Here is a 17,866-nt window from a genome sequence, read left to right on the forward strand (position 1 = left end):
TGGAAAACAGCATGTTTGTAGTCAGAACTTCTCAGCTAAAAACATACTTGGACTAAAAATCCCTTCAAATCTCACAGATGCTCTTCCTAATATCCCACAATTTCCAAAGTATACCGAAGTATACCAAACTGAGCTGAGTTATCTGAAATACTGTTATGTTTTCTTGACTCACCTAGACCTAAAAGCAACAGCATTTCTCCTTCTACATCGTATCTTCTGCTAAAATAGATACACAGCCAAGGACATCCACAATGAGCTGATACTGATCTAAGCATTTCAAACTGCTCTCCAAAAAAATAACTGTATTAATAGACACATGACTAATTAGGTACTTCAACTTAGACACCTTACGGGGAAGACTCTCAGAGGAATGAATGGCAGTCTCCTTTCCTTTCACTAGAAAATCTTAAGGACAAACACTACCTGAACACTTCTGATGCTTTGCAATGGTGTTCTTCAGTTACTTGTCAACTTTTCCCACTTGCCTGGATTCTGCCACATTTTCCCTAACTCTCAAGTCTAACAGTAAGTAACACCCAAATATCAGAGGAATAAAATGGGAAAGGCTAAAATGGGGAAATAAGACAGGGAAAGCTCTACATGGGAAAGGGTTAAGAATCCATCACTGAGTGTTGCTGAGAAGTACCATACAAAGTTTTATATGATTGAAGCCTAATTTTAGGTACTGAAAAACATTTATGTTTCTAAAACCATAAATTGCAGCTGCACTTATTATTCTAAGTAGCTCTGCTTAGTTTTCTCATGGGTATGCCTATTCACATCACGTTTCTGGCAACACTGAAATATCAGAATTCTCTCTGGTACTGCAGCATACAACTTCTGTTTTCCTCAATTTTCAGCATTATAAATTAAGAAAAAAAAAAAAAAAAAGAGAAACAAATAGTTTTGTGGAGTTGCATCCAGTGTCCAATGATCTCTGAGCTGAACTCAGCAGACCAGGATATTAGATTCCAGGTGCTGGCAGCATCTGGACGGTGCTGATTCCTTGCTCAAGCACAAACAGTCCACTCTAACACCCTCTCTGGAGATATGAAGTGTATACTCAAGCTGTCTGGTCCCTTGAAACTCTTTCTAGCTCTCCCATGCCTCCCCAGGATCAGCTACAGCCTTCTCATAGCCTGAAACTGGGAGCTCTGAAAGTTGTTTTCTTCTTCTTTGGAGACTGCAGGAAGAGAGTGACACAGACCCTCCTCAAAGAAATACCATGCTCTACACCCTGAAAAAGAACGAGCATTACACAGGTTATAGAACAACTATTAAAGCCTTCCTTACATTCCTCCTGTGAGCATCCTTCTTCCAAACCTCAGACCTCTGCCACAATCACATTTCAAACCCAAGACCTAATTTCTAGCCTTAATGTTCTCCCTGATGATAAAGATCTGTTACAAAGAAACTACTTTTACAAAACTCCAGCTCCTTCACGCTGTTTCCAGAAGCTTCAAGAATCTCACAGTGAGTTGCTATTGAATTAAACTCAAAATCCAAATCCTCTGAGCTGCAATCAACCAATAGGTTATAAATATTTACACTAAAAAATACGATATTTCAAAATAATGAACTCCATTCTCTGTCATTCAACTGCCAGATCTTTTCAGCAGATCTGTATTAAGACAACCTGGATTCTCAATCCAGCAGATGTTAACAATCACACACCTGTATTGAAAAACAAAATGCAATGGTTATTTAGTAGATTATTCATCAGATGTAGCCACCCAATGCAACTACTACTGGTTTTGGTACAGGCAAATTACAGCATAATCTATTATTGTCAACATGATCACAGTTTTAGAAGAATCAACTTCTAATGATGTCTCTTCCCAGCAGACTGCACAAATGGTATACTACATTGGTGTTCCAAAAATACTACTTCTGTTTTTAAACAAGGGAAGAGAGAAATAGCAGTGAGCTGCTCAGGATCCCTGGGGAACACAAGGGCAGAGTGATGAATGGAACTTCACAATCCCTGTTTTTAATCAATTCCTGTGATTATTCTCCCTCATCACGAGTATCTTCTGTTGTCCTGTGCACAAATGTCTAGAATCAGTCTGGATTTTCCAAAGATAAATGGTACAATGGTTTCAACATTTTTTCTTGAGATGAAATTTGACTTTGCAGTCGTTACTGCAGTAATGTAATGAAGTTGATACAAAAATAGTAAATCAGAGTGGATAAAAAAAACAGGAACTCTACACTTCACAGAGTATTTGCAGTATTTACATTAGACAGCCAATGCAGAACTACTGCTGAGATTGACTAGAACAACAGGGTATTGGTGAAACAGTATAGAAGTCAAAGACCCTGTTCACCTACCCAGGCAATGATATGTGGGTACAATCTGTAATCCCAAGCCAAAGGTCAATTTAAAAAGGAAAGCTGAAAGACAGTAAAGACACAGCTTTCAATTTGCACCATCCTCCCAAGTACAGAAACAGCATGAGAGATAAAGTATAAGGTGCCTGAAGGAGAAGGCAAGAGGCAAGTAATCAAAGCTGGCATTACTGGCAGAGCAGAGACAGGAGTTGGCACTGCTCATTTATTAAACCAGATGGAGAAGGATCTTCACCATTTATCCTTACCCTGCAGGAAGATCAAAGAATTAGTATTTGATGCAAGAAGATGGACACAATGAGGGAGGCTCAGGTGACTGATTGGATTTGAAGGGGGAACCAAAGCTAGAGAAAAGGATTAGAGTAACTCTAATGGCTACACTTAGGAAGCAAAAAACATTACGTTTACAGGGAAGAGTCCGGTGGTACTGTTGGCTATCAACATCAGGATCTATTTAGAAAAGAATTCTAAACAATAACCATGACAGTATTGAACCTTCCTAGGTTCACTAGTCAAAATTTCTGTGCCAAAAATCTCTAGCTCCATTATACAAACAGGTCTAGCTGATCCTACCTGATCCTTCCAATTCTTGAAGGGAGCATATAAACAGGAAGAGGAATGGCTGTTTACGAGGGTTGATAGTGATAGGACAAGGGGGAATGGTTTTAAACTGAGACAGGAGAGGCTTCAGACATACTTTAGGAGGAAGTTTTTCACACAGAGGGTGGTGACACACTGGAACAGGCTGCCCAGAGAGGTTGTGGATGCCCCATCCCTGGAGGCATTCAAGGCCAGGCTGGATGTGGCTCTGGGCAGCCTGGTCTGGTGGTTGGTGACCCTGCACATAGCAGGGGGTTGAAACTGGATGATCTTTGTGGTCCTTTTCAACCCAGGCCATTCTATGATTCTGTGATGATACTTAAATGCCTGAACACACATCATCGTAGAGCTAATGCAACCAGGTGAGACCATCCTATGTGAAGACAGCATTTAATGAAATAACATAGAAACATCCTACCACATTGACAAGCTACAAGCACAACCGTAGGAAGTAGAAGAACTAGCAAAACCAGAGGCCTCCTACAGCTGGAAAATAATACAACCATTCTTGTAAAGAGAAATCATAGTATGTTGGAACAAACAATATATTTGCCCACATTTGAGAAAACAAGGCAATACAAAATGAGAAATTAGTTCTTCCAAATCCTTTGCATGCCTGGTGCATAAAGCACAGAGATTATGGATATTAACAGCTGAATACCACACTAGGTGTATTCACCAAGTGGCACCTAGGTTTGTTTGCTTGTTTGTGTTACAGGTCATAAGTAAGAAGTTACATATTGGAATAAAACATACTGTTGTACACATCAAATAGGTTTTAGAGCAAATAAAGCCAGTCAGTCCCTACACAAACTTGTGCTCGCTTTTGGAAATAGGCAGTAAACCTTGACAAGAATACTTCAGATGTCCTACAGTACATTCAGCACGTTTCATAAATAAAACATTAGTGCACACATAATAAAACTGTTCAGTAACTTGAAGGTAATTTTTTTTTTAAATAATATCCATATGTCAAGAACAATACCAAAAAGATCTTGAGAAAGAATGAGCAGTATAGGAAATGGAAACAGTACTTACTGGAAAGTACAGACTAAAAAACCAAAATATGAAAATAATAAAACTGAATACGTGGGGAAATTTATACAGTAGACCACAATACAAACTGTTTCAGCTCAAGATTTAAAAAAAAAAAAAACCAAAAAAAAACCCAAGAGTTTGCAGTATATCTTGAAATTACTAGAGTAATTCCATTATACATCAAGGAGCACAGTCCCTACTCTCAGTACCCTTTTTTGTTTGTTTGTTTTTCAATGGCGAGTATTAGAATTGTGGAATTATAGAATATCACAAGTTGGGACCAACTCCTGTCTTCTGGTTCCCCAAACATCAACTAAAGTATGATTCTGATACATTCTGGTATTGCTGAATCTCTAGCAGTTGTCCAGAGTCATGTGCTCATCAGCTCATAATCTCTCCAGGTAAAGCCCTCAGTGCTACACTTCATGGAAAAAGCATGGAGAATTACAGTAAAATGAAACGACATTCTACATCTTTCTCACATCTTATCAGCAGATGAGAAATAGACACACCTCTTGTAAAAATAATTTGCTGGCACTGTATTACTCAGATCCTTTTCAGAAATCTTTGTCTGCAGTTTTGTTGTCAGGTTTTCCCTTTATCCTCTGTATTTATGGACTCCACATACTGGTAAGACGCTTGTCAATTTAATCAAGAAAATTGAATAACACAAGAGCACCAAAACAGGACCTGCAACTGATGGAGCAAGACATTGTGATGATGCTAGGTGGTTCTGAACTTGTTAACATTATTTTCATAGGCACTGATATTCAGAGACTCAGAAGAGGCCAACACTACTGAAGAGTGCCAGAACTGATTAGGGTTAAATTAACAGGAAATCACATAAAAGTGCTAAAATTCCCAGTACTCGAGCTCAGCAAGCACAGCTGTAACTCCTTACAGCTCAGTGCAAGAAACTCAAGACGTGGCAGTTTTATAAGGTCAACATCTTTATATATGTGAACCAGCAATGAATGCAAAGGCAGAATAAAACTGTTCTTTTTTTATCTTATTGACTGTGGAATATTAGCAAAAGGCTCCATTTCTCTTTAAGACATGCAAGTTATCTGGCTGTCAGCTAGGGTTTGCCCAAAAACAAGCAGAAAGACTGCACTGCGAGATGCAGTCTGGCATTTTGGCCTTCAGGGAACACAAGAAGCAAAGTAAAAATTAATGAATTGTCAGTCAACAATATACTGAGACATCTTGCAGGGAAAGCCCTTAAGTGCAGGACAAGAAAATAAATCCCATAGCACTCCGCCAATTCATACCTCTTAGGGGAACAAGACAACGCAGTGCTATGAACATCACCAGAATCTTTCACAAGCCCACCAGAGACTTACAAAACATGGTATGTTCTTATTTCCCCTTACTGCACTGCAAATGAGAGTTTTATCTTTGTTTTCTGGTCACTGAGGAGAATAGAAGAAAATATTACTGTATCCTGTTACCATAGGATATTGCCCCAGGACAATCTCTCTCTGCAAGGTTTCCTATGAACAATTTTTGTGACTGTACTATCCTTAAGTGATAAGTGCTCATAGACAGCAGTCTTTCCTGCTGCTCCTTTTCACAATGCAGAATTACTGCTACATCTCCACGGCTATCACTCAGCTTCCTGCTGTGTGCATGTCTGTGCACTCCTCAAGCCTACACAAAATGGCCAGAAGGTGCTGCCTACTCACAAGAAGACTTTATAGAAGTTCTGCAGCATCAAGACAGAGGACTCTGAACATCAGGCTGACCGGTTTTCCAGCTCCCTCAGAGATCAATTCTAAACTACCTTGACCAAGAGTGCGTTTTCTCCCCTGCTGAAAGAAAATAAGTCCTTTAGTTTGAAACCACTTCCTCTGTAGTAGGATCTAGTGTGATGGGACAAGAGGGAAAGGTCTCAAACTAAAACAGTGATTATTTAAATTGAATATAATGAAAAAAGTTTTCACAACAAGGATAGTGAAGCACTAGAACAGGTTGCCAAGAAAGATGGTGGCTGCCCCGTCCTTGGAGACACTCAGTGTCAGGCTAGAAGGGTCTAGCTGTAGCTGTTCCTGTCCGTTGCAGGGGCTTGGACCAGATGACCTTTAAGAGTCACCTTCAACTCAAAAGATTTTTATAGTCCACAACCATCACTTCACCCTGTAAGTATAAAATGCACCTGACAGAGAGGAAAAAAGCCACCTGAAAACCAGAACGAGGCAATAGTAACAACAGGTTCTCTGTCACTGTGATATGGCAACAAGCAAAGAAAGTTTACAGAGTAAAATAAATGAAGGCAACAGATCCACAAGTAACACACAAAGTCTTTATTTTCAGCCTTTCCGACAACTGTTAGCTCCCTGGAAGTACAACTGGAACACCAGTATCCGAATTACAGAGCATTGCAAGTGGTCAAGAAAAATCCCAGATACCAACTGAGCACCATAAATGAAATGGAAAAAAGGTAAATTTAGTGTATTTTTTTTTTCACTCAAGGATTACAGAAATAGTTTGTTTTTACACTCAAAGAAATGTCTCGTGTCCCAGACATCCTTTGGAAAACATTACTTCTGGAAAGTTAAGTCAGTGAGTTTCTCCCTTTAAAAGAGACCTTTCTCCATGTTCTTCGTTGATAAAAAGGAAATCTAGTTCCACCATTCTATCAAACAGTTTTCACTAATAATGTCTGATTGTACATACTCATCAGCATTGAGGAGCCACACTCAGCTGAAACGCAGTGATGATCATGGAATCAGAAAATGGTTTGGGTTGGAAGGGACCTTTAATATCATCTGGTTCCAACCCTCTGCCATAGGCAGGGACACCTCAAAGCCCCATCCAGCCTGGCCTTGAGTGCTTCCAGGGACATCCCTGTTCCAGTGTCTCACCACCCTCACAGTGAAGAATTTATGCCCAGTAGAGAGTCTAAATCTACCCTCTTCCAACTTGAAATCATTTTCCCTGTTCCTGTTGCTACCCTTACAGAAAGTCCCTCCCCATCTTTTCCAATGATCCCTAACTTCATCTTCCCTGACATACAGAAAGCATTGGCTCTGTTCACGCCCCCTCTTGGAACCACCATTTGGCAATCACAAGCAACAACTTGCATCTGCACAGTGATTCTTATATCACAGAGGACACATCTGACAGCTACTTCACAAACAATTTGAAGTCTCATGCAGATTACGTAACTGTTCTGGAGGTCTCACAAGGTATGTCTCTTCAGCCTTTCAGTGTGAAGAGAGACTGAGCTTTTGAAGTGATCCACCTGGAGTGCAAGTTTTGGATTCCATTCTAGTGAAACTAAGCCAGAAGATGCACTCCATCATGTACACAGCATGGCCCAACTGCTAACATATGCTCAGTCTCTGTTAACCATAAAGCTTTAATTGTAGCTTTTTTAAAAAAAAGGGTTTTGTTTTGTTTTTTAATTATTATTAACTAATCAGGTGGGGAAAAAAATGTTTTAAAATAATGATTTGTAGCAATCAGAAGGGGAGGAAGTTCAAACAACCAATAAAATACTTTCCCTAATTCCAAGTGAACCAGATACAAAGTATTCCACTGCAAAGAAAAAAAAAAAAGAAAAAAAAAAAATAAAGGAAAGCAAGTTTACAGATGAATTAAAATATATCCATACACTGAGGCTGCATGGCTTCCACAGCCCAGATCCTGCAGTTACCAGGTCACTATCCCAGGGTAAAAGAACAGCGTACAGAGGGAAGTGGAAAAAAAAACCCAAAAACTTACAAGAACTAATAATACAAAATTCCTATTTAGTTTTGTATACATAAAACAATTCTGCTATTTTCCTTTCAATGGGTATCAGATGCAATAAAAAAAATTAGTTAAGCTCAAGTGCCCAAGATTTTATTATTTTTTTTAATTAAAGAACCATATGGATGGCCAGTCTCATGCTTCAACAGATGATGTTACTGAAGAATAAGTGACTATAAGAATAACCTGACTCCTATTTAGTGCAACTACTGGTTTACCTGTTCATAGAAATTGGTTTATTAAATGCTTAAAATAAAATAAAATAAGATAGCAAGCAAGAAGTAGTTAGCTGCAGAGCTCCAGAAATCATTTTATGACACAGCTCATCATTTAGAAACATACTAATAGCTGGTGACCCAGGCCATTAAACACAGAAGAGAGGCAGCCCTCTAGGGCACAGTGACATATCTTATCTGCTTGACTCACAGGCACTGATACAGGGAAGAGAATACACGTCTGCTCAGCCTGATTCACACACAGTGCTGGAGGGTTGCTGAGGGACTCCCCTACAGCTCTCATGAGTAGGATGGACTCAGGTCATGCTGACTCTCTTATTAATAAAGAACTGCTACTATACAGGTTGCAGCCTTGTGCTTCTCTGGAGCGCTTACCAGCTGAAATTCAATTCCATTTAAACACAGCAGTTAAGAAAGACCACTAAGATGGCAGCAAAATTAAGTATACTGGCATGCATGGTAAAAGGAGGGGCAGAACAGGAGGGAAAGGAGCCTCCGGGTCAGCTATCATAACCAGAGTGTATAGCATTTCAATGAAAACACACCAGTTTTAAAGGTCAAATGCATCTCTTTGTTAAAAAAGTAACAAATAAACAAACCACCCTCAAATACAAGCAAAAGAAATGCTATCAAAACTCCTGTGCCATTCCAGACTTCAGAAAACTTGACAGAAAGAGCAGAAGTTGAACATCCCCATGAAGCCACTACTTTCCTTAAGCCAGAATATCCATGAAAGGAGGAAGCTTCACATCTGGAACAAAGGGCAGCAGACCAAACATTAGCATTAGGAAGAGGTGATGTGTTAAAAGTCACTGTGCCAGCACACGAGAGCCAAGAAATGACACTCATGTTGCCAGAGCGATCAAGAAAGGAATGAATTGTTCACAAAGCAGTGAAGAACGAAAAGAAAGGCAGGAAAGGAAAAGAAAATGCCAGATACATTTTTGAGGGTACAATGTATATACACCAATGGTATCTGTTACCTTATGTGGCAAAAGCAGATAAACCAACTGGGGGTAAAAAATAAATAAATAAATAAATAAAAAGGGATAAAAAGAAGAGAAAGATGCAGTGTTACAGCATTATCTAATCTGTGGTTCTCAAGGAATAGAAAGATGTCCTCACAGTCTCACACTGATAAGAGCATATTCACACAAGACAAATGCCATGGACCATTTTAACAGTGAATGGATATCTCTGGCCTGCCTATAGTGCGTTCTAAAAACTTACAGCTAGGAAGTAAAAGAGTAGACTTGTGGCTACTTTATCACAACCACATTTTCTAACTCTGCTTTGTAAACTGAGTATTTTTGCCATAATATCCACCACAAACTGAGAAACACTCATCAGTTCATTGCACACAACAGCAGATACACCTACAACATGTTTCAATTTGTACAAGACCAGTAATCACAGTACAGTCAAGCTACTAAGGCAAAAAAAAAGTCAACATCCTGGCTTCTGCAAAAAAACAAATACTATGAATACTGTTGATTAGTTACAATAATACACGTTATTTCAGAAGGTTCCTTGAGAGTAGTTCTGTTACTCTTGATTCCTAATATACAGATTTTCAGCATCTTCACCACCAAATTGCCAACACCTTGGAATTTGTTACTGGAAGACAGGTAGTCATAACATTTGCAAGGAGGACAAGGCAAACTTGTTACTGCGACTTTCTCTTGAGTAACAAAACTCACTGGAAAGGTGACACCTATGAAGTAGCAGAATCATTTGACTCTGACACAAAACATTGACACGAAACACTGACAATTTCAAGATCTCTCCTAACATGACAGAAGAGCTGGACTACATGGTAACAAACGCCATGGAAGTACTGCCATCTTTGAACAAGCCAAGAGAGACCGTGTAGGCAATTTTATTTCTAAATCAATTACCATTTTGTCCTAACCCTAAACAAACTCTGCCCTTGAAACTCAACAAAACAAAGCTCTTCACTATCACTGATGAGTTGGCACCAGCTCTAATAACACAGAATCACAGAATCACACAGAATCACAGAATCACCCAGGTTGGAAGGGACCCCAAGGATCATGTAGTTCCAACCCCCCTGCCTAGCAGGGCCACCAAACATACATATTCAGATCAGGTTGCCCAGGACCCCGTCCAACCTGGCCTTAAACACGTCCAAGGACGGGGCATCCACAACCTCCCTGGGCAGCCCGTTCCAGGGCCTAACCACTCTCCTAGTAAAGAACTTCCCCCTAACATCCAACCTAAATCTTCCCTCCTTCAACTTAAAACCATTTCCCCTAGTCCTGCTGTTGTCAGCCCTTTTGAAGAGTTTACTCCCCTCCTGGGTGTAGGTTCCCTTCAGGTATTGATAGGCTGCAATGAGGTCACCCCGCAGCCTTCTCTTCTCCAGGCTGAACAAGCCCAACTCCCTCAGCCTGTCCTCATAGGGGAGGTGCTCCAGCCCCCTGATCATCTTAGTTGCCCTCCTCTGGACCCTTTCCAAAATCTCAATGTCTTTCTTGTACCGAGGGCTCCACACCTGGACACAGTACTCCAGATGGGGCCTCACAAGAGCCGAGTAGAGAGGGACAATCACCTCCCTGTCCCTGCTGACCACCCCTCTCCTGATGGAGCCCAGGATCCCATTTGCCTTTCGAGCTGCCAGAGCGCACTGCTGGCTCATGTTCAGTCTCTCGTCCATCAGGACCCCCAGGTCCTTCTCTGCCGAGCTGCTCTCAAGGATCACTCCTCCCAGCCTGTACAGGTGCCTGGGGTTCTTCCGGCCCAAATGCAAAACCCTGCACTTTGCCGTGTTGAACCTCATTAGGTTCACCCGAGCCTAGCCCTCCAGCCTGTCGAGGTCCCTCTGAACAATAAAGCAATATTTAAGTTCATTCCTTCTTGCCCTCGTTCAGACTTGGGGTGCCTGAGACCCTAAGCAGTTTTATGCTCTCTACAGCTCTATTACCATACCTTAATGAAAAATATGCTGCCCACACTACCTCTGCTCAAAGGTTCCCTTCAGGATCCACAGTTTTTGCCCTTGATGGCATGGTAGCTGCTTGCCAATTCTGGACCAAGGAACAGTCAGCAGGCTGCCAGTAAGAGAACACTGATTTCATTCACTCTGGGATCTTACCAATTCCATCCTGTCAGTAAACTTTAATAACCTGCCTCAATAAGCCTAAGATGCTGATTGACTAGACTGCACTTCTTTTTAACCTACCAATATTGTTCACATTGCAAGATCACCTAGAAATTACACCGTGAAGAGGTTTTCATTGTTTTAGCCAGCTTAACCTGTTGCAAACAGAGTAGCAACAGGCCCTGTTCAATATAGGTTGCAATCTTAAAAACAAACAAACAAACAAAAAACCCCCCACACTAAAAAACACACTGATATAACTGAGGGAAAACAGTGAAGTTCTGCACTTCGGTGACCTGAGGGAAGTGGGACAGTAAGTATTAGGGGGATACTTTCTTCTAATATGTTTGCTTTGGAAAACTGCCCTAATACCACTATCACTTACTCATATATAGGTGCATAGGTGGACTGGGGGCTCTCCAAAGTGAAGGTTCTGGTCAACAAAGTAGTAGTGTACAAACTGGAAGAATGCAGGAGTTTCTTTCACAATACTAAGAAGCCTTTCAACAGCACATTACCTTTCATCTCTCACCCTTCTAACTTGCTAACTTGTTCCCTCCAGCAATGCAGCATTTGCTATTAATCACGCTAAGAAGCAGCTTAGGCAAGAGGAGCCCCAGATGCTGGCTGAAGAGAGGCACTGCATCCCAGCAGAATGCCCAGCACAGCACAGCACAGCTATAGACTGACAAGGGGACACAAACAGGGAACAGAAGAAAACACAGGAGGAGGCACAGATACAGGAGAATCCATTCTGTCTGCAGCAATGCTTATTTCCTGACAGAAACACAACACAGATCTGTGCACCACGGAGGGGCAGAAGTGACTGAGCCTGAATACTTCTCTTATTGCAGGGAAAAATAGATTAACAAATTCCTCCTCCTTCCCTAAAAGAAACTCCTAAGTGAAGCTAAGTGTGGAAGGGACAGAAAGTACACCCCATGAAAAAAGTGCTTCTTGGCAGCATCTAAATTTGAAATTGCTTTTGACACCTCAGCTCACAGCATAGATTAAGGATTCAATGCTTCTAAACAAACATGCATTTGGCAGCTGTGTTTCCTCTCTTTTCATTGAATTCTGATATAACTGTAACACAGTATTCAGATCTCGTAAACAGGCCTTACTACCTTGAGCCTCTACCTCTGTTCCACATCTCTATAATTTACATTACATGTAAAAAACACTTCCAGAAACAGGTTGGAAAACAGAAGATGCAAAGAGCAGCTTTTAAATGAATGCCTCTGCAGGGTGCCGGAAATAAGGAGTGGAAAGATCAGCTCTCAGATCATCTGGTTTTCAGACAATCAACAGGTCATAGATTACAATGTTCTCTAATGATAACAAATAAGGCTATTTGCAAAAGATACCTTTTTTTTTTTTCCCCATAAAACTATTTTTGAAACATATTCCACTTTCTGTTCAACAGTGTTAAATTTACTAGAACATTATTAGTACTAGAAAATGTATTATAAAGTGATACATTTGTGGAGCACTACTATGGTTTGGACAGTATCTGAATTCAAAATACTTTATTTTCAAGAAAGCAATTTAAGCACATAATGTCAGCTTCTTTAGGGGAACATATGAAACACATAAAAATGTTATCAAGCACAACACCAACAGCATAGCACATGATCCAAGTCAGTTAGTCAACATTACTTCACTTCTCACACTTTCTGAAGCATCACAAATGATGAAGTTTGCACAATTCTAACACTGCTTAGATGTGACCACATAGATTCTGACCCCAATAGTGGACTCAAGAGTGCTTCCAAATGCCAGCCCCAGCCACTTCCCATTGTCAGCCACAAGAAAGACCCAATGCTATACTACTTCTTCCTGCTTCCTAGCCTTCACTTCTATAGTAACAAAACCAAGGACCACAGATTAAAAAGAAACCATGCCATTACCCTAACAGGACATGTCTCCAGTGTGGCACACACTCAGGGTCAGGTTAGCCACAGACAACGATGACTCTTCGGGTAAAGACCTAACGGGCAGCTGGGGGTAGCAACAAATAACATGCACTACTTGGAACACACAAAAGCCAAACAGAATAGTATTACAAAATGCAGCACCACTTACTTTTATAAAGTCCACAGAGTCATAGACTTGTTTGAGTTGGAAGGGACCCTTAAATGTCATCTAGTCCAACTCCCCTGCAATAAACAAGGACACCTACAGATAGAACAGGTAGCTCAGAGCCCTGCCAGCCTGAGCTTGAATGTCTCTGGGGATGGGGCATCCACCTCATCTCTAGGCAACTGTTCCAGTGTTTCACCATCTTTACTGTAAAAAAACTTTTTCCATATATCCAGTTTAAATCCTTTCCCTTTTACTTTGAAACCATTTCCCCTTGTCCTATCCCAGCATACTCTGCTGAACAGTCTGTCCCCTTCTTTCTTACAGCCCCCCTTCAGGTACTGAAAGACCACTATTAGGTCTCCCCAGAGCCTTCTCTTCTCCAGGCTGAACAGCCCCAGCTCTCCCAAGCTGTCCTCATAAGGAAGGTGTTCCATTCCTTAGATCATTTCTGTGTCCCTCCTCTTGATGTGCTCCAACAGGCCCAAGTCTCATACTGTACTGAGGACTCCACATCTGGATGCAGTACCCCAGGTGAGGTCTCACTAGCACAGAGCAGAGGGGCAGGATCACCTGTCTCAACCTGCTGGCCACGCTTCTTTTGATGTGGCCCAGAATACAGTTGGCTTTCTGGGCTGTGGCACATTGCTTTTTCATGTCCAGCTTCCCATTCATCAGTACCCATGCATCTCTTCAGTACCCCCTTGTGTAAGGGGTTTAGTTGCCAGGCAGTTAAGCCTCCAAAATGGCTTAAACACCCAGCTACTCCTGTCTCCAACCACACAGGCTCCTGTTCATCACACAGCTCAAGTTCCAGAGGGAAGGACTGGGGATGTTTCTGGTTCATCCACAGTCCTCAGTCCAGCTCTGAGCCTGTATGATCTCTCATCTCAGCCAGCAGGCTGTTGGACAAAGCCCACTGCAGGCATTAGACTCACCAACAACTGTGTCATATTTTAAAAATGCTATATAAATAACAGTGTGTACCCAATGGCCAGACTCCTCTCCATTTTCTCTCTGTGCCTCAACTTGTTTTCTTCAACACAGATGAGCATTTTATGAACAATATTTCAGAGTCAGAAAAAAACTTCAGATTAAAAAAAAAAAATTCTTTTACCAACTATATATGGTAAGTAGCCAATGTACTAAGACATCTAAAATACAAGAAAACATGGTTTCAGCCTATCTTATTTAAAGAACAGAGTGAGAAATACCAACCTTATTTCTAAAGTGCTCTGAATTAGTGGTGTCTGAAGCAGACTACTGTTTCATCTAGTACAAGCCAGCCTGGTGCTTAGGAAGTTACCAATACAGTAAAAACTATGCACGTACAGTCCAGTCAAATACAGAGAGTTATCACACATAGTCTGATACATGCTGTCACCACAGACGTGATTTTGGTTACTTCAGAATATTCATACTAGCCTTGAGAATACAGGAAGTTCTTTAAAAATAAAATAAAATAAAATAAAATAAAAAAAATCACAATTTGGATCAGTAACAAAAAATGAAAACATTTTGAAAGAATGACAAAGCACAAGGGAAAAGAACTATCGTGCAGCCAATAGTTTCAAAACCGAACACCCACTCATAACTGGCAACGTTTAAGTTGGGAAAAACAAAAATGCCCACCCAAAAATGACATGTGAAGTAAAGGCTGAAATGTGAGACGTGAGGAGAAAAGAAAGAAAATGCTTACCTATCAATAGAAAAAGAAGCAATGGATCTAATGAGGGATGCCACTGCTCCAACCTTAGCAGCTTCCACTGCTCCCAGTGATCTGTACCGCACAGTTTCACCATAACTGATGAAAGGTTGGTTGTAGACAACGATCTTCCCCTTGGCCTCTTGAGCTCTTCTGTGCAGTTCATCAAAAGAGGCTACCACTAGGACTTCCGCTGTAATTCCTGAAAGAAAACATTACAGTGGTTTTACAGATTTCTTGTAACTCTCCAAAAGCCAGTTTTAACAGACAGGAAAACATGGGTTGCACAGAACACAAGAAAGCAAACCCAATTTCTTACTGGCAAAGGAAGACCGTGTAAAAAGCATCACTGGGGACCGGTACTAAACAGCTGTAATAGCGCCCCAAACCAACTACACGCAGTACCACACTTGAAGGGCATGAGGGAGACATGGAAGGAATTCTGTGCTTTAATGCCTCACTGCAATCATTAACAGCATAAAAACATTTGCAAAAGCTGCCTATGGGATTAATAAGAAAGATGGAATTGTTTTGATATGTTGCTAACCAACTTAGCTTAACATCAGACACATAAAAGCATATATTTATAGACTAAAACACAAAATTATTAAATCCATAAGTGAAAAGAAATTAAAGCTTGATGGCTTTAAAAAATGTTGAAGCATGTCTATAAATTAAAAAGAAGAAAAAAAAAAACAAACAACAAAACACCTTCATATTTAATTCAGAAGAACACCACAGTTCTACTGAACTCTCCTTTGGTGCCCATGTTTCTCAGCTTTGATACAAGAACACAGGCAGGTACTTCTGGAAAACTATTCACACAGGCCAAATTACATCCCACCCAGCTGTTTGTTTTTAACACTTGGGATAATCTTAAATAGCTGTATTATCTTGCTCAAGGAAAAAAAAAGAAAAAAAAAAAAAGAAAAAGAAAGAAAAAAAATAAAAGGAATTTATATATAAACAGCTTTTTCCAAAGCCAGAGAATGCTTCTGTCTTGTCAGAACATTAATTAGGGAGCTATATTTCACGCCATTTAAAAAGTAATTCATTCAAATTACCACTGTGTTTAAAATCTGACTTTGTTGATTGATTACAGAGATAAGTAGAAATTCCTGAACAATGTGTGAGCTAGGAATTTTCTTCCAAATACAGAATGGAGGCCTGAAGTTTTCATGTTGCACATTTCACCTAAAAGCCATCACTGAAAATTTAAAATAAAAACAAGGGCCTGGTAAGGAGTAAGGATTTGCTGAAGAAGTCAAACTATCAGATTTGAAAAAGGAAATGTTCCTCCTTGAAAGTCTTCCCCCCCCCCCCCCCTCCCCCCCAATAAGTTTTAGAGCTTTTAGCTTTGTATTTAGAGCTGTAATACATGAAAAGGACTGACAAAAATACAGGAAGATCACCTTTCCTAGCATCTATATCCAGGCTCATGGCTTCTTTCAAATTACAGTACAGAACCTTACAGAAACTGTTTCATACAAAAAGTCTGGTTTCCTAAGCAAGCACCACTTAAGAGGGCAGCAGACATCAACTGCTGCAGGAAAGGCCAGTGGATTTTAGCTACATGACTTACCTAATGTGAAAGGTGTAAAAATTTTAACCAAATAACTACTCAGATTCTTAGCTTTACAAAAAGAGGCACCAAGAGCCAAAGCAGAGAATCACCTTCAAATTCTACTTCACTGTTGTTGGCAGGTAGGCGAGAGTGCTCACAGAGACCAGCTGTGTCTACTGAACTGGAGGTCCCAACACCTACTAAGGAGCAACTCTCTGACAGAATTGTTCTGCAGATGGAACCATGCCACTGGAAATAAAGCCAGCTATCTGCAAAATCTCATTTTCCACAAGAAAATGCAAGGTCTCAGTAGGTTGACGCTGCAATTTGTATCTTATACTTGCTCCCACTGCAGCTGAGTTGCAATGCTCCAGTCCCAGTGCTCCACTTGGGCCATGTAGCTCTGCACTGGGAGGACAGACATTGCACTGCAGCCTGTTCAGCAAGGGAAGCAAGAAGTGTAAGTGGTGTTGGAACTGCTTTACTGCATTAATGAACAAACACCCACCCTGGATGGTTTTTAAAGAATGCCACAGGCAGCTAGAAACTATCCATAATACCTAAGAAGTGTCAAGGACCAACACATTTACTGCCCTGCCCTGCAGGCAGGCATCAGGAGTTCATGCAGGGTGCTTTTTGGCAGTTAAAGTCAAGGATGAGAGCTGAGACCTCCAGCCCAGGTTCTCCTGCTTCTCAGTGTTCCCAAAGCAGCTAAATAAAGCTGTCCTTCGACAAAATAAAACAAAGGTTCTCTCTGCAAGTTTAACTTAAATGACAGCATGTTATATGTAAAGCAGCAATTACAGCACTTTCCATAACAAAACAAAGTTTACTGGTGTAACTTGTGACTAATCCAATGTCTCATTTGCATTTTAGCCCCACTTGATTCCATTTCAGTCTCATCTATTAAAGCGACAAGAACAATATTTAGTTTAAATTAGTATGTGAACACAGATGTAAAAGCCCCTAAGACTTCCAGTGCAAAGGCAGAAATGAAACAAAAAGCCCAACAGTTTCTCTAAAGGATAATGAATTGCTCCTTTTAATAAAGAGAAGTGTCTCACCTCTCCGAGCCTTTAACCAAACCAACCAAACTCTCCTTGCATCTCCCACCACTCCAGTGCCCCACAGCTCTACTCCACATCTCTAATGCTCTTCTATCCTTACTACTGCCATTACCTGATCCAGAGCTTGGCTGTGTGTTATTGAACAGAAGCGTTCAGAAAACCTATTTCAAGAGGGAGCAGAACTGCCTGCTTACTTAGGCAAAATACAGAGATTATAACCTGCACAGTCCAAGAGATGAAAGACATTTGGGAATAATTAAGTAAACTGCATGAAGCCTAGAAGACAGAACTCTGAACACAACAAATTTGGCTGACAGCACAAAGCTGAGGCCTACGTAGTTCTCGCAGTGT

The 17,866-nt window shown here is 40.7% G+C and overlaps 1 protein-coding gene across 3 annotated transcripts in view; it reads right to left on the minus strand.

Moving 5' to 3' along the window:
- The window catches only part of CPQ (carboxypeptidase Q), a 166,875-nt gene that overhangs the window by 119,271 nt on the left and 29,738 nt on the right, over positions 1-17,866 (minus strand). For all 3 annotated transcript variants that reach the window (XM_048940009.1, XM_048940008.1, XM_048940007.1), the window contains exon 3: positions 14,879-15,086. In XM_048940009.1, the coding sequence (XP_048795966.1) occupies positions 14,879-15,086 (208 nt within the window). The remainder of the gene's footprint in view (positions 1-14,878; positions 15,087-17,866) is intronic.

This window comes from Lagopus muta, chromosome 3 (assembly GCF_023343835.1).
Source record: "Lagopus muta isolate bLagMut1 chromosome 3, bLagMut1 primary, whole genome shotgun sequence".
NCBI classification, from domain to species: Eukaryota; Metazoa; Chordata; class Aves; order Galliformes; family Phasianidae; genus Lagopus; species Lagopus muta.